General features: G+C 50.9%; 1 protein-coding gene across 1 annotated transcript in view; it reads left to right on the top strand.

Annotated features, from left to right (window-relative positions):
* TXNDC16 (thioredoxin domain containing 16) overlaps nt 1–9,950 on the top strand; it is a gene marked incomplete at both ends in the record, with an annotated part of 36,360 nt that extends 26,410 nt beyond the window's left edge. Inside the window, 5 exons of the mRNA XM_079537301.1 lie at nt 2,039–2,123; nt 5,683–5,821; nt 6,376–6,536; nt 8,067–8,257; nt 9,661–9,950. Of these exons, the coding sequence (XP_079393427.1) occupies nt 2,039–2,123; nt 5,683–5,821; nt 6,376–6,536; nt 8,067–8,257; nt 9,661–9,950 (866 nt within the window). The remainder of the gene's footprint in view (nt 1–2,038; nt 2,124–5,682; nt 5,822–6,375; nt 6,537–8,066; nt 8,258–9,660) is intronic.
* Nucleotides 9,951–22,389: the final 12,439 nt, after the last annotated feature.

The raw sequence follows: 22,389 nt of genomic DNA, 5'->3' as shown, positions 1-22,389 counted from the left end.
TGACAGTTTTGGAATTGTGATAGGAAGGAGCTGCAAAGCAGAGCATGATGGCGAGGGAACAGCAGGAATGAGCCTATGAGTCCCAAGTGTGGACTGTGCTGAATGTTGTCCTGATTTAGGAGAGAATTCCTGCAGCCAAGGCCTCTCCAGGGCAGCACTTGAGCACATGCTTACTTACGTCTCAAGTGAGTGTTTCAAGTTAAATGCCAGTGGAAGTGCTCTCCTGAGGATGTTTGGATTTAAGCCTGCTCTTTGTGTATCACACTGGGTCCTTTCGTGCCTTGCAGAGCTCACAGTCTTCTTCATGGCCTTTTCTCCTGTAGCTGGGCCACCACATTAGCAGAGGGTTTGTTGGTGAAGCTCTCAGAGCGAAGCTCTCACTGTTCCTCTTCATCTGATCGCTTGGGTTGTTGCATCAGCACTGACATCAAGTGACTGAAGACCAAGCGAATCTGAAAACCAATGTCAGATCCTGATTTGCTTGACATCACAGGCTGGATGTGGCTCTGGGCAGCCTGGGCTGGTGGTTGGTGACCCTGCATGTGGCAGAGGGGGGTTGAAACTAGATGATCACCGTGATCTTTTTCAACCCAGGCCATTCTATGGTCACAAGCCTAATTGGGCAACCTGTGTCACAAGCACTGTGGCATGTGTTATTTCTTGCAGTGTCTGAACTCCCAACAAGCCACTCTTTAAGGATCCAAGCTTTCTTTCAGAAAAGAAATCAGTATAAAGAAAAGCTTGTAGCCCTCGTGGTTCCAGGGGATCACAATGAAAAATGCATCCTTAAATTTTGCTGGAAAGGCAGAGAGGCAAAGAACAAAAAAGTGAAGAGCTTTGAGGCAGCTTCAGTTTACTGAGGTCTGAGTCACTGGTCCCAAGTGCCTGGGTTGGCCAGTTTTGACACGATGATCCGCATTACAAAGAACAATAAATTCTGTCTGAATGAGATTTTAGTTGCATTCTGTAGCAACATTTATCACAGCTGTATCTGAATCGTAACTTCAACTGGTGGGAAGACCTGACTCCTCTAACATAAATGAGAAGAGCCTTTTTTGTTGTCTTCAACTGCTTGATATAAAGAGTGGGAGAGCTGAAATGTGCCCCATTTTCAGCCTGCTTAGGCAGTGTTGTTTTTTTTCTCCCTGATCTTTATCTAGTGCATTTTACAAGCTCACACACTGTGGCTTGCATATTCTCACAAAGTTTGTCTCTTCCATGGATCCAGTTGCCTAAAACTGAGGATGTTTTTATTAGGGCATAAACCAGCTCTTGGAGCTGGCTCCTTCTGGAGCTCTGCTCTCAATCTCTCAGCACAGATAGATTCAGCTGTTACAGATTAAAGGGAGTCACACCCTTTTATCCCCATCATGTGAGTTTTGTAAGGTGAGAGGTAGACCTTAGCAGCTGTTAAGGATCGATGGTTTGATGCTGCACTCTGAACTGTGACAGCAGAGGGAAAGCCCTCTCCTTGCAGCTGCAAGAAGCAGTGGCACACAGTGTGCCTTCAAGGTGCCTTTGGACCCTTGGTGGTTGTAACAGATCCTCCTGTTTGGAGGAGCCCAATAAGACAAAAAGACACTTGAGGGAGAGAGTTCTGGCCGCTTAACACTCCTGCAGTAGTCTTTTCCAAAAGGTTGCTGTGATTTATAAGATTTCTATTTAGCCTTTTAATTGGTCTCCTGTTTTTAAGAACACCACTTATGGTCTTTAAGTTCTCAAGGGCATTTCACTTTCCATCAGTATCTCTGTCATGCAGATCCTGGAAACTCAGTGCTGGTGGCTAAAGAGCAAAGGCTGCTCTCGTAATAGGAACTCCTTCCTTCTCACCCTTTCAGTGGCTGCCAACTCCTCCCTGGTGTAGCCTGTGGCCATGAGATGCACCCATTTCTCATCAGCCGCTAATCATATTTTTGTTCACAGCTGACAGTTTGCTGTGGGAGGGTGTTACATATGCAGATGTGGTGATTTGACTTCCAGAAGGAAGCTGACACTTCTCTTTCTATTGTTTATTTATGATTCTTTGTCTCTTTTACAGTCAGGGAAGCCTTCACAGAGGCAGGAAGCATCTTAAGTGGGCACGTAACAACAGGGATGTATTTCGAAGATGATGGCTTGGCTTTGTAAGTTGTTTTTTTCTTTGGTGACAATTCAGACTGACCTGCGTTTAGTGAAAGCTGCTGCCTAAAGCAAGTGTCTCTGCCCATGCTGAGTGTTTATCAGCAACCCAAACATCTACAAACGTCTTAGCCCAGTAGCAAGATTGTTCAGGACTCTGCCAAAGAGAGATGGAGCAGTGACTGGGCTGCTGATTTACAGCCCTTCCACAAGCGACCTATTTAACCCTGGTGTTATGAACTGTCAGCTCCCTTCCTGTTGTTCAGGTTCACTCTGGGTATTTTTAGTCCTCTAGCCCTGCCAGTCCCTCACGCATCTGTTGGGTTCCATGTAAAACAAGACCAAATCTATATGGGGAAAAAACAGGCTGGAAAAATGTTATTTTTTAGCTAGATCAGAATGTGAGGAAGAAAAAAAGAGTTCTGCCCTTCTCTTTCCTTTGAGAAGAAATGCTGACTTGCTATTTTTCTGCCTATTGCTGCCATCTCTGCACCTTCTTTTTCTGTCTTCCGTGCTCTGATGCTGCAGAAGTGCATGTGATGGGTGAGGAAGGGAAGTGCAGGGGGGGATGCTGCAAAGCCAGAGGTGTAAATTTGACTCTTGCTCTGGTGGTTGGCCCTGTTTGCAAATAGCAACCAAAAGAGAGTCTGTGTGCTGCCCGTGCCTTCTTGCAAGGAGTTCTTGGCTACCAGTGGAATAGGAATTGTTTCTGGGTGCTGGAAAATGCAGCCCTAAGTTTAAGCCAAATTGTAACTAATGGGACTTTAGAGTCCATGGGTCTGTGCATTTAGCTTAAGGCTCGTGCTCGCTCCTCCAACAGGAAAAGTGCTTTGAATCAGGCTGTGAGGGACGTTTCAGTGCTTATAAATGCAGGGAGATCCAGAAGGGGTCTTCGCCTTCTCCCAGCATCTCGTTCCCATCAGGAATCAGCCACCAGTGCAGCATTAAAAATCCCCAAGCGTCCCTTTTTGCTGGCGTGGGTTTTAACAGCCATTAACATAGCAGTGAATTCTTTTTGCTAGTTTCTTAGGAACGTGCCACATCCCTGCTGTGTTTGATGACACCAACAGAAGTCTGTGTCCTGTCAGCAGTGATGCATTCAAGAATACATCTCCATCCTCCTGCTCCAGCCATAGTCTGGAGAGTGCTCCTATTTGCTTGGGATAGTTAATGCAGTTTGTATTGATGTTCATTCTGCCAAGTTTGGATTCTGGCTGTGGAAGGTGTTTTTAGCTGTTATTTGTGGGTGAAGCTACTGTAGATGGTCATCTTCTCAAGTGTAAGTAGAAAGTAAACACTTACAGGAATTCCTTATGCAAGAGTCGGGCTCACTTCCCTTCTTGAGAGAAGAAAAGCTGTTTTTCTGCTAAGCTCACACTAAGGAAATGTTTGTGGCTCCTAAGTCACAGAAAACTGGGCCCTGCTCACATTTCCCCAGAAGAAAAGGTATACAAAATGCACCAAGGAATGTTCTAAACAAAACTGTTTGCTCAGCAAACACCTGGTCCGTTGGGAACAAATGCAACAAAGCACCAATGAAGAAATACTTTGAATGAAGTCATTTATTTCTCACATATTTAGATGTCGCAGATTCCTGCCAAGCATTTGTTTGCAGATGTTTTTGATTTAAATGCAAGTCTCGTATTACCCATGTAATGCCAGCTACATAAATAGAAAGCTGTCACAAGCAGCAGTGCAACCACTTGATAGGTGTTGGTCATGTTACTGGGAAAATCAGAGGTGACTTCAGGGTAAGTTATTAGGTGGGGAATTTGTTGGTTTTCTGGCAGTGTTGGGAGCTTCCTTATTGAAGGCTGCTGAATGAGTTCATCTTTTTAGACACAGAGAACAAGAGTTCTGACCTCCTTGGAGACGTGGCTCTGCCAGAGTGTCTCTTTAAGACTTGGGGATTTTGAAAAAGGAGCAGAATTTAAAATATTTGTAAGGTTTTACTGTTCTCAATCAAAGGCAAATGCAAGTTAACTTGAAAAACCAACCGACAGGGAAGTTACAGATCTTCTCAGCAGCTCAGAGGATTCCCAGCCGTGACCAGAGGTGTGAAATAACATGCTGGACTCAAGGAGCTTGTGAATCCAGGCAGGAAGGGCACAGCACAGCTCAGGGCTGGACTGACAGGTATTTCTAGGGGAAAGAAATACATGTGAGGTACAGCCCTGGCCTTTGGGGTGTGAGCTGCAAGAGTTCCTGGAGCGTCTGGCTTTCCATTGGTGTCACTGTGATGGGAGTTAAGAAATTGCTGTGCTTCTGTGATCTGGAGAAAACTGGGAAGGTTCTGGTAGGAAAAACAAAACAAAACAAAACAAAACAAAAACCCCACACCTGAGTGTGTGGAAATGGACAGAAAACCAAAGCAGAACGGACTAAAAAAAGCAGAAAAATGAAAGTGAAAAAGCTCTGATGAGCACGAGAACAGGTCAGCAAAGGATTGATAAGGTTTGAAAGCCTCAGGAAGGTCATTACTGCCACTCTTTGTCAAGATACCAGTGCAGATCTTGGCTTTCCCTTAGCAGATGTGCAGTAGGTGTGTTTTTTCCCAGCAGAGAAATGGGGTGAGGGGCGAAATGAAAGGTCTGCATTTGAACCGAAGGGCGCGGAAATGTCTCATCTGGTGTCATCTTCACCTGCTTTGTCTTTGTGGCCTGAAACACCAAACACCGAGGTCTTTAAAGCACATTTGAGCACGTCTCCCCCCACGTTGCATCTTCTTCATGCAGAAAGAAGGAGATTAGGCACACCAGATTACCCTAGAAAAGGAAATCAGAGGCCTCCTCAGCCCAGAATGCCCTCAGTTTCTCTCACACAGGCTGACTTCCCCAGCAATACTGGTGTCACAGCCTTTGAAGAAATACCAGCAGCCTTTGACAGATAAACTACAGACACCCCCAAGAAACAGCTGGGGCTGTTCACTTCCTCTGTTTCACCCTTCCTCTGGGCGGTGACATCTGGAGTCTTTAGGGTGAACTTCTTCAAACTTCCAGCACATTGCTCACCCATCTTGGTGTGGTGCCCTTTCATTGCTCAGACTTCTCCTATTTTTGCTATTTCCACCTGCTCAGCTTTTCTTTTAATGCCCTTGAACTCTTTCACCCAAAGAACGTTGAGGAGCAACAGAGGGGCTGCTTTCTCTGATAAAAGTGAGTCACAGGGTATGTCTGTTGCTGTAACGTTTGCTGAACTTCAGCAGAACTGCACAAAACTGCCAACAATCAAAGCCCATGGAGCTCAATTTATAGAATCATACAATCACAGAATCCTAGAATGGCCTGGGTTGCACAGGAGCACAGTGCTCATCCAGCTCCAACCCCTGCTGTGTGCAGGTCGCCAACCAGCAGCCCAGGCTGCCCAGAGCCACATCCAGCCTGGCCTTGAATGCCTGCAGGGATGGGGCATCCACAGCCTCCTTGGGCAACCTGTGCCAGTGCCTCACCACCTCTGGGCTGAAAAACTTCTTCCCAGTATCCAACCTAAACCTCCCCTGCCTTAATTGAATATTTGGTTTGTGTATGTTTGGTACCTGCTGTGAGTTGGCTGGGTTTTTTTCAGGTCCCATAAATACGCAGTGTCTCCTCCTGCCCTCCTCCTTGCCAGGAGCAGCAGTCAGAGCGTGGAAGGCATCGCTTTGTCCAAGCAGAATGCACAGGACATCGTGGAGATGATCAGATATGAGCTGCTGGACCTTTTTGTAAGTAAAAAAGTGTCCTTTTTCCACTGAAGTCATTTTCAGAAGCGCTGATTACAGCACTGAGCTTGCAAAATAAATACATTTGCTCATTATTTGCTCCCATTGTTTTTATCCTTTATGACTTGGAGCCAACGGTCTGGCCAGAAATGTGTTGTTTGTGGTGTTGTCCCTTGGGAGGAGGCCCTGGGAGTCGGTTGGCTGGCTGGTGCTTTTAGTCCTGGACCTACTGTTGTAGGCATCTTCCAAGGCCTGCTCCCTGCACATAAGCTGGATGAAACCTGCTTTGCTTTTTTTGCTTTTCTGCTCACACCCATTCACCTCAAAGTACACAGCTTCTCATTCAGACCTGCCTTGTGATAGGCATGGATGGGTGTAGGCATTTCCAAAGTGCACTGAAGTCCCCAAATCCACATTGGATTTTGAGATTCTCGCATTTGACGCAAACCCCACCGCTTTGCTCAGCCCCTGACCCACTCATGTAAGAACAGAAAGTCTAATTTTATCTTGCTCCCTCATCCCCTTACACACCAACTTCTTGTTTTGGTGTCTTGCAGCCAGAAATCACCGTGCAAAATCTGCCCCACTACTTGCAACTCGGAAAGCCTTTCCTCATCTTGTTTAGCGACGGTGACATTGGTCAAACAGAAAGCAAGGAAATGCTGACACTGGCAAAAGGGAGATCTCAGCAAGCATTTGTGTCGTGCTGGTTGAACTTGTGAGTATGCTAAAACCTCTTTGTTTCTTTCCCTTACTTTGCTCTTAGCAGTGCAGGGCAAGGAAAAAACAGAGTCTGCAATTACTCAGAACGCTATCGATGTGGCAATGTGATCATTGGGTCTGAAATCATTGTGGGTTGGGAGGCCAAATCATTTAGCAGTGATTCAGTATGTATTCTGGGCAGCTGCAAAATTGCACAAAAAAAGTAAAATTAGTAAAAACCTTAATTGATTGCAGAAGTAATTGCCAGTAGAGTAAAATTTCTCGAGGATGCTGCGTGGTAGCTTCACTCTGGACCTGAATTTACTATTTTTTTACATGTGGAAGAAAAGAAGTAAATTTGCCCTCCTAGAGAGTCTTAATATAATTATTCCATCAGCAATTAGTGTGAAACACAATGGGCCAATTAGTGATTGCTGACTGTGGGGAAAAATGAAAGTTTCTGGAAGAAGCTCTGTAAGACAAACCTGAAAAATAATGGAGAAACAAAATGAATCCTGGCACTAAAAATAATTTAAAAAAATGATAGGAAAGGGGACTTTTTAAAATCCTCCCCTCCTGTGTAAGTTTTCAGTTTTTAACCTCTGATTGTTTTGCTCAAGCCCAGAGACACCTCACTGTCTTAATCATAGCGTGCTTTGAAGTCTGGGAAGTGCCTAGCAGCGTGGGCTGGAGTTTAGCTAACTTTGTTTGCCAGTAATGCGCAAGAAATGAGAGTCCCTGGAACTTCCCCACCTACACATCTGCCTCTGTTCTCTTCTACTGAGAAAGAATAAGCTGTCCTTTACCAGGGCAGAAAATGGTCACTGGCTTCAAAAGAGCATCATAATCCTAGAAAGAGGACCTCATTCCCATGGTGGAAGCCAACTCAGCCCCTGTGCATCACTGAGCCTGAAAATAGTGCCTGAAGGACTCATCATCTCTGTGTCCTTGCTGACCCTCCATCTTAGTTGGATCTCCTCTTTTGGCTCTCCCTGTGTCTCTTGGAGGAGTTGCCATTCCAACTCCTTGTCTCTGCCCACTGACTGCACTCCACAGATGCCAAGGGACTGGATTGCATGAGCACAGCCCTCTGCACCAGCTCATAGCACTTCTACCTGCTGGTGGCTGCTGCAGCTGCGGGCTGGTGACAAGAGCTGGTAGTTCCCACAGCAGATGTCCAGCACAACGAGAGTTAACTGCAGTGTGTCATTCCCATCTGACTTGCTCTTAAAAACTTGTGGTGGAGAAGATTTCACACCTTTGTGCAGAATTTGTCCCAGCAGAATTTGTCCCTGCTCCTCCTGCTAGAGGATTTCTTAACTCATCTGTTCTGCTGTCCACTCATCTGTTCTGCTGTCCACTCCCTGTCCATTAGACAATAAGGGCTTAAGTCCTTGAGCTGTGAACTTCTACAGCTGTCCCATAGGTAAAACGATGCACACATGTTTTGCTGAATGTAGCCTGAGAGCTTTAATGCTTTCTTGACCCTGAGGACATATTCTGCTGCCAAACTATTGTTGAGCACGTTGTTGGATCTCCCCAACAGGAAGAACACTCCAGTGGGCCGTGGGGTCCTGAAGGCATACTTTGCCACCATACCTTCATTGCCTGCTCTTGTCTGGGTGAACCTTCATGCTGGAGGTCAAGTGTTCAAGTTCCCATCAGAGCAGTCAATCACTGAAATGAACATCTTATCTTGGCTGGAGAAACTGAAGGCAGGACTGGAGATTCCCAGCAGTAAGTGGATGAGCGTTTGAAATGTTCCTAAGCATGCACTGTTAGCTTTGGTCTGTTTATGAGAAGATGCTACGTGCAATAAATTGTCTGTCCTGGAATTTAATTATGGAAAAACTAGCTATTCTAGTTTGAGTTGGAGCAGTACAAATCGTCCAGCCAGAACAGAATACCCTTACTCACGAGTTTGCTGCAGGACTGTTTAACATTCAGAGCCAAGCATGAATAGTTCTGAATCGGCATCTCTTCCCTGTATAATCCCCAGACCTGGCTGTGCTTTCTGATTGCTGAGAATAGACCTGCTGAAACATTGCTTGCTAATAAGAAAATCTCCAGAGTCCTAGCGTTAGAAATAGCTTCTCTTTAGGCAACTTCCAGCATTTTTATAGACAGGAAAGTGAGAGGAAGCCGAAGCCTTGCTGTGGTCTTTGGAACATCAGCGGTTGGCATTTGCTGTGAAGCCTTTCACTAAGTCCCTTCCTTCCTTGATCAGCTGCTGAAGCTTTGGAGGAAGGCAGTGTAAATGTGCCTTCCTCATGTGGTAGGAGTAGCCATTGGGTGCCACAAACTCGGGAACAGTTGATGGCCTGCTTCAGGTTCCTGAAAGGAAATGGGGGTTTGATCTTGTGGAATCTTAAGATAAGCCTTTCACAGCAATTGTTTTCAAACGCCAGCAGCAGCAGCCTGGCAAGGTAGGATATGGAGGTGTTCTCAGTAATCAAAGACATCACATGTGGCCTGGCTGCTACAGCTCTGTGACCCAGCCCTTCTCCCACAGCTCTTCCCATCTCCAGTGCCAAAGGATGGATGTCATTTAGGTCTCCAGTTAAGGACCTTCCTTCATTCAGCTTTCCAGGTGCCAGAGGGGTGCTCTGATGGTTGGGCAGCATGGCCAAGGGCTCTGCCAGCCATCACAGCCTCCTTGCTAAGCTTTTAGGTCTGTGTGATCAGCCTTAAAAGCACAAATTAAAGAGCATCCTCACTTAATGGTGCTGCTTCCTCTCTGTAGAGACAGCAGTCTCCCCTCATTCCTAATGGCATTTCAGTAATGCTAAGTCATTAGCACAGTTATTTGAGATCTGAGTGAAACATCCATTCACTGGTAGAGAGAGAGAGTGCTGCTGCTTGTAAAATTCACAGCTTGATGTCTGAAGACACAGGAACCAGCCTTTGAGGAGCTGAGCCCTCAGCCAGCTCCTGTAAATGTTAATGCATCTGTGGCTGGTTTGGTTTGGGTGGCATTATTAGTTGTGGAGAAGAAAGAGTGAACTTTAAAAAGAGATCTTTAATTTTGCATTCACTGGAAGGGCAGAAAAGCCATATTTGCTTTGAAATGGAAATGACTGTAAAGTGGGTTACATCACAGCCTCTTAACTTATTAACAAAAGACTGTCTTCACCTTGCAGGTACCCTGTCTGAGGAAGACTGGAAACCACCTCTTCCTGCTTACGATTTCCTCCAGATGATGGAGGCCGCAGGGCCCGAATTCACCCTCCATACCTCCTCTCACCAAGAGGACAGACAGGAGCAGCAGCAGCTGCAAGGCTCTGAAGAAAAAGCCACAATCAGAGAGGAACTGATTGAGCAAGTCGGGGTGAAAGCAGGGAAAGCCCAGGGCCCTGGGAGGGACCTGCGGGGCACAGCCCCAAGGTTGGCAGGCAGGGAAAAGCAGGCCAGGAGGCACAGTGAGCTGTGAGAGCAGGAGGCTGTGGGACAGTGCCCTCAGTGAGCCTTTGCAGCAAAGAGAGAAGTGAGTTCAACTGTAAATTGACAGGAATGGCCCTTAAGTTTCGGTCTAAATTCTGTGTTGCAGTTCTGTAGTTCTGTCTGTAGTTCTGTTGCAGGTAGTTCTGTGGTACCTGTGATTTCTGATAGCAGAAACACATCCATACGACACGTAGCTTGGTCCTCCTGGGTGCAGGCCGTGTTGCATTTCACAGTAAATTGTGAGAGCAGGTCTTCATGAAGGTTGCTGCTGAGTTCTGCCTGCCTGTTCGTTAGTGGAGAGGCAGAGTGAGCTCACTTGGCGTGCTGAGGGCTTGCCCACACAGAAATTATGCCAGAAAAGTTGAAACACTGCAGCTTTTCTTCACAGTTTCTATATATCTGAGCAGGAAGAGAGCGAGTGATTCCGGGATAAAGAACATTTATCTTCCCTTCGTTTCAGCAGAGGCTCTACAGACCTGTGTTGGCAAGCTCTGCTCTCCATAAACAGTTAAATCTGCACGGTAACTGTGCAGAGCTGGGAGGGCAAACATACCTCTGGCTGGAAGGCTGAAGTGTTTAAACTGACATGCGATTGTTTACACCTGAGTGGTGAACTGAATCCACGGGCGTTCTCATTCCCAGGGGTAATAGCATATCCGGCTAAAGCAGCTTTATTATGAAGAGCTCAGGTCATCACAACAGCTGCGAGTACCCAAAATAAAGATTTGCCAGCAAAGCCCAAAGGCGGGCAAATTGGAAGGTGGCTTTGCTCAATGCTGGCATTTTCTTGGTTGTGAGCCCAGGGGGTTATTTACAGCTTTTGCTAGTTTTCTTTGGTCTGGGTAACAGCAGTGAGGTTGGTGCCTTCTGAGCCAAGGATGGTGCAGGAAATGAGATCTGCAGAAAGACCAGTGCAGAGATAAGGAGAAGTGAGAGGCAAGGCTGGCAGTATTGGGGACAGGTGGTGCCAATGTGGGACAGAGCTGTTTCACATCTTTCTGGTGATGAGTGGGAGATCTGGGGCGTGGGGAAGTGGCATTTCAGCCTCTGCTCCTTTCCTTGGGACGGTCTGATTCCGTGCTGCAAGACAGCATGGGACATGACCTGGACGGAGCAATGTTTTAGGAACAAAGCTTTGTCTAATTCCACTAATGGCCACAACAGTCTTCCCACTGCCTTTAGTAAACATCTGCTCTGTTCCACAGCCCTGCTGAGACATGAGGGGGGGGTCAGGTCCTCCCCCTGTTTGTGGCTCTGAAGCTACTGGTGAGGGGAAAAAATGATGTTAAGGATCTGCTGAGAGCCCTGTGAAGTCTCTCTCATCCTGCAAGCAGCCCACATAGATGGGAATATTTTGAAATGCCAAGCAATAGACCATTAGTTCTGTGCCCTCCATGCAGCCCATAATTGAAACAGACCATTTTTGGACTCTGACAGGCTCAGAGCCAGAACGTATGTATTTAAAGTAATAAATGTGCAGTACACAGTCTTCCATGCAGCTGCATTTTCCCAAGGAAAGGAGTAGGTCAGTGTGCAAGCAGAGCCTCTGTGAGTTCCCATCATTCCTCTGCAACTCAAATTTGTAACACTGTGCTCCATGACCTGTACACGGGTAATTTCCAGCACTAACCCAGCACTGGTGGCTGCTTTCCCTCTTACTGCATCACTCTTCAGGCAGACAAAGTGCAATGTTTGGGCTTTTCATTCATCTCTTAAATAAACTCTTATCTCAAGTTCAACTTGAGATCTGCATTTGTGTCCTGGAGCAGCATGTCTAGGATGGAAGCACGCTTCCAGGAAGGCTCCTTGGCTGCTGAGTGCAGTTGCAGGAGGATCACTGACTTAGCAGATTTTGTGCAATACCAGGAGCCTTCCCGGATCCCCGCTGCTTTTGGCTGCGTGTCATTTTCTATCACAGGTCTTCGCTGCTCAGCATCCAAGTAGAAGCCTGTCACTAGGGGTCAGTGCCACATCTCAGTTCTGGCTGGAAGAATTGCTGCCTCTAGTGCTGCTTAATCGATCCTGGAGAGCTGCCATCAAAGCAATGGGGGTCCAGGAAACTGATACCCTGTGGGGGTGCTGATGGCTGAGGGCCTGTTTGCTGCTGGGGAGGGGGGGACAGTGGCTGCAGGAAGCCTAAGGGCTGGGGGGCTCACAGCTCTGGGGGTTTCAGCACCCATATCACCAGTGGGTCCCCCAACCCTGAGCCTCCCAGCAGGGAGATGCCAGGAGCCCAGAGCCCAGCCAGCAGCTCTGCGCAGCCACGGCTGTAGGCACCACGGAGGAGACATGCTTGGCCACATCTCATGGCCATGGGCTGCGTTAGGTGGGGCTGCTGGCCCTGAGCACAGGTCTGGGTCAGGGTCCTGGGCTGCATCAGGTCTCGTGGTTTGACTCTGGGTTTGACTCCTCAGTGCTTGGGCACGGAGGAAATCTTTACAGGCATGCGTGTACCCGGATATGTGCATATAGAAAGAAAATGTTCTGCATATTGAGGGCAGTTTGTCGTTTGCATCTTACAGCCTTCGCATTCGCTGGCAGCAGCAGTCCTGCATTGTGTTCGTTTTAGTAGCTGTGGCTCTGAGAAGACCAATATGGAAAAAAATAATAAATGCTAATGGCCTCGAGTGAAAAGAGCTGAGAAAGAAGAGCTCTGCATCCCAGGGCAGCTGGGAGGTGTCTGAGGTGTCTTTGAAAATGAGGATTACATGGCTGTGTTTGAGTGCAAAACAGTTTAACTCAGTGCCCAGCACTGTACGGAGTGCTCGGGGAGCTGTGGTCTGACTGAGCAGGGAAGGAGAGGAGTGCTCACTGCAGGGACTAAGGGAGCATGTGGGATGAGCTTTTCACGTTTAAAGAGCTTTTAGAAGAACTGTTACAGAGTGTTTCTGGTCTGTGGCTCAGCTGGTGGGCAGCAGACTGATCCCCTTGGAAGCCAGCCCTGGGGGTTTGGTTGCATGACCATGGACATGAAAGCAGTTGTGTCTCTTCTTGCAGCTTTGTGACCCTCTGGGTGAACCACAGCTTTTCTCAGGTGGGATAGAAGGTGAACATTCCAAATCAGCTGTTATCAACCCATCCCTGCCTCGGTGCCCCAGACCACCAGTGGCCACAGACCCTATTGTGGCTATGCAGTGGGAATACAGCCGTAGGATGGCTAAAGATGTGGCTGCAGCAGGAGGAAGCATGCAGGAGCAGATGTCATGGGAAGGACACGTGCCTGTGTGTGGGCAGCTGCCAGCGCTGCCAGGATGTGAACCAAGACAAGAGCTGGTGTCCTGGCTTGTGTCACTTGTGCTCATCAGTTCCTGGTGCCACAGGGATGGAGCGTCTGGCGAGGCTGGGGGAAGGAGGAGGAGGATGGCAGCCTTCCTGGAGCTGTGGCTGGGGAAGAGCTACCAGCTGAGGCTCTTTGAACAGCCCTTGTGGTGAGGGGCGCAAGGCAGGTGGGCCTCGTTCAGGAACATCCAGTTTTAAAAGCATCGGGCTGCAATCCCAGGCCCCTGGAGGGGATGGGAGAAGGGAAGGAGCTGGTGTGCTGTTGGCATGACCAGAAGTGGCAGAGGAGCTGTGCTGACGCACATCTGGGACAGGGAGTGTGCAGGATGGAGCTGGGATGTGAGATAACGAGTGGCCATGGGGCGGGCCGGGTTTCCTTATTGCTGTGTGCCTGATGCTTCCATTGATGAAAATACAGCTGTGCTCCCAGTCGTGGCCAGGGGAGAGATGGGGACTGCGGTTCCCTATAGGGCAGCTGCCACACGTGGCTTCATGTGCGTCCTGCTCAGCCAGACAGGGGCTGGATCCCCTCTGCCTCCTTCCTTCTGGAGCTGAGAATCCCCACACACCTTCTCGCTCTATTTTCCCTTCCCAACAGAGAGATGCCACATCACAGCATCTCCTCCTGGGGTTACATCCATCGCCCTAAGGTGTCTCGCTCCGTCCCCAGGCTGAGCGACTCAGGTGTCCATACAGGAAACTTGCCCAGCCTGAGAGGCCAGAAGAAGGGGAGCTCAAGTTGGAAAAGCAGGAACCAGAATGGGCCAAGCAAGGCAGAAGTGGGGACGGAGCGCAGGTGGCGAGTCCTGCAGTGCCACGTGGCTGCTCTTTGTTCATTGTTCCCTCCTGGCTGAGCGGAGCCAGCGCGGGGACAGGAGACGATAAGGGAGGAGAGGGCACTGCTCTGGTTCCTGCTCCCCGACAGCTTGTTTCCTCACTCACCTGACCTCTCCTTAGGTAAACTCAATGCTTTGCCTCTTGCAGTTTGCTTCGCTCTCAACACAACGCGGGGCTCTCAGAAAACAGCCCGGCTCTATTAATAGCCCGCAGGGTTGCCAAATCCCTTCTGTGTGTTGAAAGAAGGGCTGCAACACCATGATTCAACCCTCAGTGGTAAGAAAGGAGCTGTGCTGGAAGGGTCCTGGCCTGGAGGGTCATGTCCAATGTGGAGCAGAGGTGGGGACGGCCCTTTGCTCCATTGGCCATGGATTTCTTGGCTTGCTTGCAACACAAATAATTGTATCGCTAAACTCGGTCTTGTTCCTTGCTGCTGGCAGATGCCCAAACTGCAGAGCTGGACTTGATGGACTTGTGTTGCATCTGCACCTGGGATGGAGGAAAAGCAGGACCACCTCAAAGGGGGCAAAGCCGTGGAGGAGTCACTGCAGTTCCTTGCACTCAGGTGGGGATGAAATCCACCATGTCCCTGTCCCAGCCTTCTGCTGTGACCTGTCCTGCCAGGAGGAGAGGGATGGCATCTCCTTGGAGCCCTGTTGAATTTCCTAACTTGGGGTCTTGTCTCCAGCAGCTGGGGCTCATTGGGAGCTGCCTGTGCTGGCAAATGGGAGCTTCAGAACGATGGATGACCCTTGAAATGCTCTGGGTAACCCTGTGTGCAGCCTGGGGGATGTGGTGATCCTATGGGCGCCCTGGGGGATGTGGGGCCTGTGAAGAGAGGTGGGGTCCTGGGCACGGGGTACCCCAGGGGTACGGCTGGAGGATGCTCTGCTAGGATCTCATCCCGGTGTAGAGGTGAGCAGAGGAGGGAGCCCCAGCTGCGAGCAGGCCAGGCACTAACAGCAAGGCAAATATTTAGAAAGGCAGGTATTGCCCAAAAATAAATGCAAATGTTTTCAGGAGCAAAGCTGGAACGGTGACAGCATCCATGGGCAGCGGAGTGAGCCACCCAGCCCGGGGGACAGAGCAGGGCCAGCTCCTGGCCACTTACTGCCCTGCCTGCACAGTGTGCAAAGTCTATCAGGCTTTTTTGGCTGAGCTTCTTGGAGACACCAAATCCCCGCGGCCCTGCCTGGCCGTGAGCAGCCAGGACAGCAGCTCTGCTCCTGTAGGGCAGCCAGATGTGCTCACGGCCGCCAGCTGTGCGGCACGCGGTGACTCAGCCCGCTCCCATGGGCAGCTATTGCATATGCAGAGCCGGGCAGCCCTCTGGCCCCCGGGGCTGTGCTGAGTCACCCAGCCAGGTGCAGGCCTGCCAGCCCTCACGGGATGTGAGCACAGCTGGAGCCTTGGGGGAACGTGCACTCTGGTGACCCCACGTCCTGCCACCACATCCCCAGCGCACCCACTGCTGGCTGTGCTGCTTAAGGGATGTGAGGGGGAAGAGGCTGAGGGATGCAGCAGATCCCTGTGGCAGGCATCCTGCTCTGAGAGCCTGGCACGCAGCCGGATCTGTGTCACCAAGCAGGCACCAGGCACCGGTGCCATCTGGATCTGGTTCCTTGGCGGCGATGACGAGCACAGAGCGCTGCTCCAGTCTGCATGTTTCCGTGTTTCCCTCCTGCTAAAAACCCCTCTTTTTTTCCCCAAGCCACCGCTGGCTGCCCTGGGACGAATGCGGTTTCCAAAAGGTGTCAAAACCCAACCCATGGCCAAGCGTGGGCGCGAGCCCAGCTCACACCCAGAGTGCACATAACCCCGCTGGCTCTTAATGAAAAGTGCAACAAATAGAAGTTCACATCCCTATAGAGCACAAATCCAGGGGGCTGGGGTCAGCAAGGATCCACAGGGACCTATTGCTGTTCCTGATGGCTCAGGACAGAGGCAGCAGCGAGGCGCTGCGGTTGCAGCAGCCCTTGAGGAGCACCAGGGGTTGGTTTGAGGTCATCTTCCTGCACTGCTCAGATTTACCCTGGGAGCTGTTTTTTGGGATGGTGCAATGGGGGGTGGAATCCAAAAGTGTGACGATGACATCAAAACCCAGGGTCTATGGAAGAAAGCCACCTGAAACACTGCGGGTCCTTCTTTCCTCGCCATGCTATTTGCAGCTGGGTATGGGTCAGGAGCTGGGCTCTTTGGTGGCCATAGCACTGGCTGCTGTGTCACCTATCCCCACCGTTCTGGACCACAGGACACAGAGCCCTGGGGTCGTATCACTGGAATGATGTGCGCCACAATTTGTGCTGAAGACAACAGGACACATCTCCAGCCAGAGCGAGGTCTGCGGCGTTTTGCTTTCTCTCTGCTGCCCGATTCCCAGGGAATGGGAAGGGCTTTGCAACACAGCCAGGCTCCTCATGGCAAAGCTTCAACTATTCTCCGGCCAGGCGATGCAGCAGTGCTGGAGGAGCAGGGCCAGCTGGCTCTTCCCAGCTATTTCCCCATGCTTGTGGGCTCAGCAGCCCAGCCCAGAGCACAGCCCACTGCTCCTGCTGCCCCCACATCTTCCACCTCCTGATGGCACCGGCAGAGCCTGGGTGGGATGCGGGATGTAGGGACACCCAGCTGGGAAAAGTGGACACCCCCACCCCGTCTCCTTTTAATGATAAGGAGCATTTCACCTGGTCCAAAAGTAAGGGTTTGAATTTCCTCCACTCTTGCTACAGGGCGGTGGTCACTTCAGATGAGTTTGGGGTGGGCAAGCAGGCTGCTGATGGCTGCTGAACATCTCCATCTCCATGCTGGGTATCTCCATCCCAACACTGAACATCTCCATCCTAACGCTGAGTATCTCCATCTCTCTTTCTCACCGCTGAACATCTCCATCGCAGTGCTGGACATCTCTATCTCAAAGCTGAATATTTCCATCTCCATTTTCTGAAAAAACACCCTGCGAGAGTCTTAGACCCTCAGGAAGGATGAGGACCTCATATTGACATCCAACAAGAATGGAGACTCCCCCAAAGATGTTCCCTGTTAGAAACACGTGCCCAGTGCCGAGCCCCGGGGTAAAGCCAAGGCTGTGATGCTCCCTGTTTTCCTTCCCGCTCCTGGCAAAGCTCTGCCCTCCATCAGCCAAACAATCCTGCCCTGTCCCCTTGTCCTCTGGCTCTAGCTAGGCTCTAGCAAATCTGAGCAGGGGGCAACACAGTTCAACAGAGTGTGGAACAGCGCTCGGAGCACGGCAGTGCAGAGGCAGTGCCCAAAGCAAACACAGTCCTGCAAAAAAATCCTTCCCAGCTTAGTGCACCCTTCTAAAAACACAGAATGACTTCAGAAAAATGTGAGAAAACATGAGCTGCTCGCCCTGAGAGGGAAAACAGCATGGGAGCCATAGGACGGAGCCTGCAGGCTGCAGCCACGTCCCCTTTGCAGAGGATCCTGGGGCCATCGTGATGGCTGGGAAGGGCTGAGCTCTCTTAAAGAGCAGTTGGATGATGAATGTGGAGTTGGAAACCTCTTACAGAAGGGATGTGCCACAGCAGCTCACTTCAGCTCCCTGTCCAAGAGAGATTATTAATTATAAACATTGCAAATCTTCGTGATCCATATTCATAATTGCAGTGCATCCATCACACACTGGGAAATCATTGAGGGAAAGCATGGGCTGGAGGCACGGGGCAGTTGTAACCGTTGCTGTTGGGGAGAACGAGCAGGAAAGCGTCACGCACAGGAGGAAGAGCGGCCTCAGTGCCCCTCTTGTGCAATGGCTCAGCAGAGGGGAGAGGCACTGGGAGGATGCTTAGAGGGGGAAGTGGCCTCCTGAGCAGCCCTGGCTCTCCTGGGGCCGGTTCTCCCATCTCAGGCAGCATTGCCTGCAGGGAAACTGGCACAGCCATTCCCAGCAGCCAGACGTGCCAAGAAGCATTTTGCCTCGTCTTCAGCATCTTCGTGCTCTTCAAATGGTGCTGGAGAGGTTCAGGTTGGATGCTGGGAAATACCGTTTTCTGAAAGAGAGGTGATGCTCTGGCACAGCCGCGCAGGCAGCGCTGAAGGGGTCCAAGAACCATGGAGACGTGGCACTGGGGGAAATGGACAGCGGGCACGGTGGGAATAGGCTGGGGGTGGGCTTGGGAATCTCCAAGGTTGGAATCTTTTCCAACCTTGTTGGTTCTGCGATTCCCTATCCACCCCGTGGACATGGCCCTGCTGTGGGAGTGGGGGCTGCGGAGGCGCAGCTGGGGACAGCCGTGATGGGCTGGTGCCAGGGACATGGGAACACTGGGCCAGGTGCAGGGAGCCCTGGATGTGGGCTCCCCAAGAGCCATCACGGCCTGAAAGGAGCCGCTCCCATTCCCAATTGGATGGAAAAGGTCTGTAGGGGAGGAAATAGCAGCCGCTCACGGCAAATAAATGCTCTCTCGTGTGTACACCCACTCGGCACAGCAAACTCCACCAACCTCGGTGATCCATGGGGCCAAAACTCTGGTAGCACGAATGTCTGTGGATAAACACAGGCAGAAGCAAACAGTTCTGGAATGGCTTCGTGTAAACACAGCCAGAGCTCTTTTCAACTCTGCTCCAGACTCTGTCCGCTTTGAGATCTCACATCTGTCCCGGCCAACACCGTCCCCTCCTGCCCTTCCCTCCCACCCATAGGGAGATTGAACCCCAGGCCCAGTGTGCCCTGCTGCTGGTGCTGGGGAGAATAAAAAATAATTTAAAAAATGAATAGTGGTGATTGTAAGAGGTAAGATCAGCAGACGGGAAGGTCTTGCTGGGAAAAACATGGCTGGAGAGGTTTGTGTGTGAAGGGGTTGTTTATGGAGGCTGGGGGAAGTGAGACAGCTGAGGATGGTCAGCATAAGTGTGGGGTGCCCGAGCCTTGTGGGACAGGGACAGCAATGGGGTGGGATGAGAGTGGGGATGGGTGGGGACAGAGATGGGGACAGGGACATGGGTGAGGATGGGGTGAGAATGAGGATGGGTACGGGGACAAGGATAAGGATGGAGATGAGGTGGGGACAGAGATACAGGTGAGGATGGGGATCAGATGAGAATAGGGCTGGGGATGGGGATGAGAATGGGGAAGGGGACAAGGATAGGGATGGAGACTGGGATGGAAACAGGGATACAGATGGGGATGGGAATGAGGATGGGGATGGGATGAGAATAGGGATAGAAATGGGAACGGGGATGGAGAAAGGGATGAGGATAGGGATACAGTAGGGGATAAAATAGGTGTAAGGACAGGAATGGGGATGGGGATGGGGATGGGGATGGAGATGGAGATGGAGATGGAGATGGAGATGGAGATGGAGATGGAGATGGGGATGGGGATGGGGATGGGGATGGGGATGGGGATGGGGATGGGGATGGGGAAGGGACAGGGACAGGAATGGTGCAGGGCTCAGCCAGGCTCCTCTCCAAACAGCATCCTTGGGCTCGCAGAGCTCTGTGCCTGCAGCAGGAGCCTCCCCATGCACACCAGTGGTATCTGCATCAGTGGCTGCATCAGGATGAGCCTCAGCCTTTGTCCTTCCTCTGGGCTTTCCCAAATGGATGCAGGCTGCAGGAGGGCCATGACAGTAGGAAGAAAAGCAGTGCCCTGCTAATCTCCTTCATTCTTATGCAGCATCCTTGCTCTGGGATGTCCCCACCTCCAAAGAATCACAGAATCCTAGAATGGCCTGGGTTGCACAGGAGCACAGTGCTCATCCAGCTCCAACCCCTGCTGTGTGCAGGTCGCCAACCAGCAGCCCAGGCTGCCCAGAGCCACATCCAGCCTGGCCTTGAATGCCTGCAGGGATGGGGCATCCACAGCCTCCTTGGGCAACCTGTGCCAGTGCCTCACCACCCTCTGGATGAAAAACTTCCTCCTCATATCCAACCCAAACCTCCCCTGTCTCACTTTAAAACCATTCCCCTTGTCCCATCACCACCCACCCTCACAAACATCCATTCCCCTCCTGTTTATCCTCTCCCTTCAAGCACTGGAAGGCCACCATGAGGTCTCCCTGGAGCCTTCTCTTCTCCAAGCTCTTTTCCACCTCTGCACACTGTTTCTTGGTGTGTTGACCGCTGCAAGACCCGGCTCACAGAGCGGAGAAACAAACTTCTTTCACTTTCCAGGAGTTTTTCTTTCAGCCACGAGCTGGCAGCTCCTGCAGCTGAACCACAGCACCAGCAGGGCGGCTGGGGGCTGCTCTCTGCACCCGAGCTGTGCTCAGATTTACGATCTGCCATAGTTCTATCTGGGCTGCACGTGACCAGCTCCGAAATCCCAGGACCTTTGCTCTCCCTCACCCATCAGCCCTGCTCCTGAGGATGCTCTAACAGGGGTAAAAGCCCAATGAAAGGGGTTTGCAGGAGAGACTGTAGCGTGCAAGCAGGGCGGGGAGCAATAGGTCACGCTCAGCCATGGCTTGTAACTTTTATAGTCTTTCCAGAGCCAGATGCTTGACATTAGTTTGACTCTGTTGAGGCTCTTGTTTCTGAAGACTCAGATTGCTTTGGGAACCGCGACGGTGCTGACAAATCTGCAGCATTTCCCCGTGGACCGCATCGCTCGGGTGCATGGGATGTTTCCACGATTCAGAGAAATCCACTTAAAAAAAGCAGCTGGGCACGTGAGAGCCGTGCTGAAACGTCTGCTTCTCTTCCCACTGCCAGCAGCTCAATGGGCGCAAGGGAAACCCGTTGGTGATTTTAGGCTGCTCACCACGTGGGCACCGAAGCGCAGCCGCGAGCATCCGCAACGCGTGCCCAACGGGGATGGCTCTCACCATTGGGCTTTCCCATCTGAGGAAAAGCCATTTATCTCCATTTGTGAGACAAAGGGAGGCGGTGGAGAAATCATATTATCGCATACATCATCTGGATGTTCTTAAAGATGAGGATCCTCTCCACGGGAAAGTGCCAAAGCCGTGCAGACCCGCTGCGTGCACACATCCCCAGAGCAACAAAGATGGACATTTTAGGGCTCACCCTTGTGCTGGTAGCTTTATTTTTGGCTCTCAGTCCTTGCTGGGTCTGTACAAATGTCCCGTGGTGTTTTCAGCTCGTCCTCACGCTCCCCAGCTCTTCCATACTCACGGGGCATCCCAACGATTCCCTCCATGGAGTGTCCCCCGGGTGCTCTCCATGCAGACAGGATGTCCCCATTCCTCCCCATGTACGTGCCTTAGTTCTTGGCTGCTGCTGGCCTCTGCTCATGGGTAACAGCTATAGGATGAGAGATGATGGACTCAAGTTGTATCAGGGGAGGGCCAGAATTTCTTCTCCAGAGCAATGGTCAGGCACTGGCACAGCTGCCCAGGGAGTGGTGGGCTCACTGTCCCTGGAGGTGCTCAAGAGAAGTGTGTGGCACTGAGGCACGTGGGCAGTGGGCAGTAGTGGGGCTGGGCTGGGCTTGGGGATCCTAATTAGAGGTATTCTCCAGCCTTAATGATTCTAGCATTCTACAATGTAGGCCAGCACAGGAGCTCTCCCCCCACAGGATCCAATGCCAGCTCCAGCACCCACCCCTTTCCCAATTTCCCCCAGCTGTGGCTGCAGGAGAGTGGAGCCAGGCAGGAGCTGAGCCCCTCCCTCCCACATTCCTCCCCCATGCATCAGCTCCAGGAGCTGTGGCCAGGTATGGGCTGGGACAGAGAACCTGGAAGTCCCCGAGCAGCTAACATGAAGTGGGAAGTGGGGGGAGGCTTCATCCACTACCAAACACCCAAAATGTTAAATATATACATCATGGGATAGCACTATATTGTATCTATTTATCAATAAATGAGAGGTATATACTGCTCATAGATTACAGGTGGGGCCCTGGGCAGCTTGAGCTGGTGGGGGGCAGCCAGCCCATGGGTTGGGCTGGGGGCTGTGTGGTCACTTCTAACCCAACCGTGCTGTCATCCTATGGCATCCTCACAACCCTGCCCAGAAATGTTCCAAAACGAGCCAGAAACCAGGAGAAAAGGAGCAAATGAGAGGGACAGAGATAAGAAACCCTTAAGGGAAGGCCACAGATAACAGCACGACGCTCGGGTGCGTCACATTTCAGCAGAGCAGACGCTGATTGAGTTGACGAAGGTTGAATTAATTTGGGTATTCTAATAGCTCCTGCTTGACGCTAATAAAAGCGACGTTTTGTGCAGGCTCATGGCTCAGGATGCAGTTAATTATGGCCTTGCAGAGCTCTCACTGAGGAGCTTATCTGGTCTGATGGAAGGAGCTGGACCAGCTGCTGCTTTGACTGCGGCAGCGGCCAGGGGTGGCTGAGGGTGGGAACAGCACTGAGATGTGGCCAAGTGGATGCA

Source organism: Tetrao urogallus, assembly GCF_951394365.1.
Source record: "Tetrao urogallus genome assembly, chromosome: 6".
Classification (NCBI taxonomy): Eukaryota; Metazoa; Chordata; class Aves; order Galliformes; family Phasianidae; genus Tetrao; species Tetrao urogallus.
The sequence above is the reverse complement of the archived record's forward strand: the minus strand, read 5'-3'. Positions and strand labels throughout refer to the sequence as shown.